At 61.2% G+C, this 743-nt stretch overlaps 1 protein-coding gene across 1 annotated transcript in view; it reads left to right on the plus strand.

The window, feature by feature from the left end:
• Nucleotides 1–634: 634 nt before the first annotated feature.
• ATP13A1 (ATPase 13A1) overlaps nucleotides 635–743 on the plus strand; it is a gene marked incomplete in the record, with an annotated part of 31,758 nt that continues 31,649 nt past the window's right edge. The window contains 1 exon segment of the mRNA XM_014587304.2: nucleotides 635–743. Within this exon segment, the coding sequence (XP_014442790.1) occupies nucleotides 667–743 (77 nt within the window).

Here is a 743-nt window from a genome sequence, read left to right on the forward strand (position 1 = left end):
GGTCTCATTCAAATATGGCATTTACCCAGTACCGTTAAGCAATATAAAATAATATAGCATTGCAAATAAGATAATCAAGTTTTCGTTTAGCGTGTTAATTACTGTCTATCACGGTATGGCTGTTGCCTAGCGAGGCTCTCAGCCCTGTCAAGCCTACCTCGGCTCAAGACCCCGCCCCTCACAAGCCACGCCCTCATCCCTGGCCCCGCCCCATAGCCAGGCCCCGCCCCTGTACTCAGGCCCCACCCCCTGGCGCCAGCGCTTCGTTGACCGGCCCTCCCTCCTCAGCCTACAGGCTCCGCCCCTTGGAAACGTCGGTGCCGGGGTACTTCCAGAGGAGGACTCACCTCTTCCGGTTCAGGTTGTCAAGGTGGCGCTAAGCCCTGCAAGCAATCCTCGTCTTTTCCGGTCTCAGGTCGGCGTGGCAGCACCGACAGGCACCTTTAGGCCTCTCAGGCTTTCTCTGTCATGGCGGCGCCCTGTCTCTTTTTCCGGTTGCAGCCTATGATGGCGGCGCCCAGTGTAGCCACTTCCGGACCCAGCCCGTACGGTTGCCTAGACCCTTCCTGGTCTCAGCGGGCGCTGGCTGCAACCAGGGCTCACCGGAAGTAGCACATCGGAAGTGAGGCGTGCCTCTGCCCGGAAGGGAGCGCGGCGGTGGGAAAGATGGCGGCGACGGCGGCGGTGGGCAACGCGGTGCCCTGCGGAGCCGGTCCTTTCGGGTCCTGGCCTGACAGGCAGCC

Source organism: Tupaia chinensis, unplaced genomic scaffold, assembly GCF_000334495.1.
Source record: "Tupaia chinensis unplaced genomic scaffold, TupChi_1.0 Scaffold000201_1, whole genome shotgun sequence".
Lineage (NCBI taxonomy): Eukaryota > Metazoa > Chordata > Mammalia > Scandentia > Tupaiidae > Tupaia > Tupaia belangeri.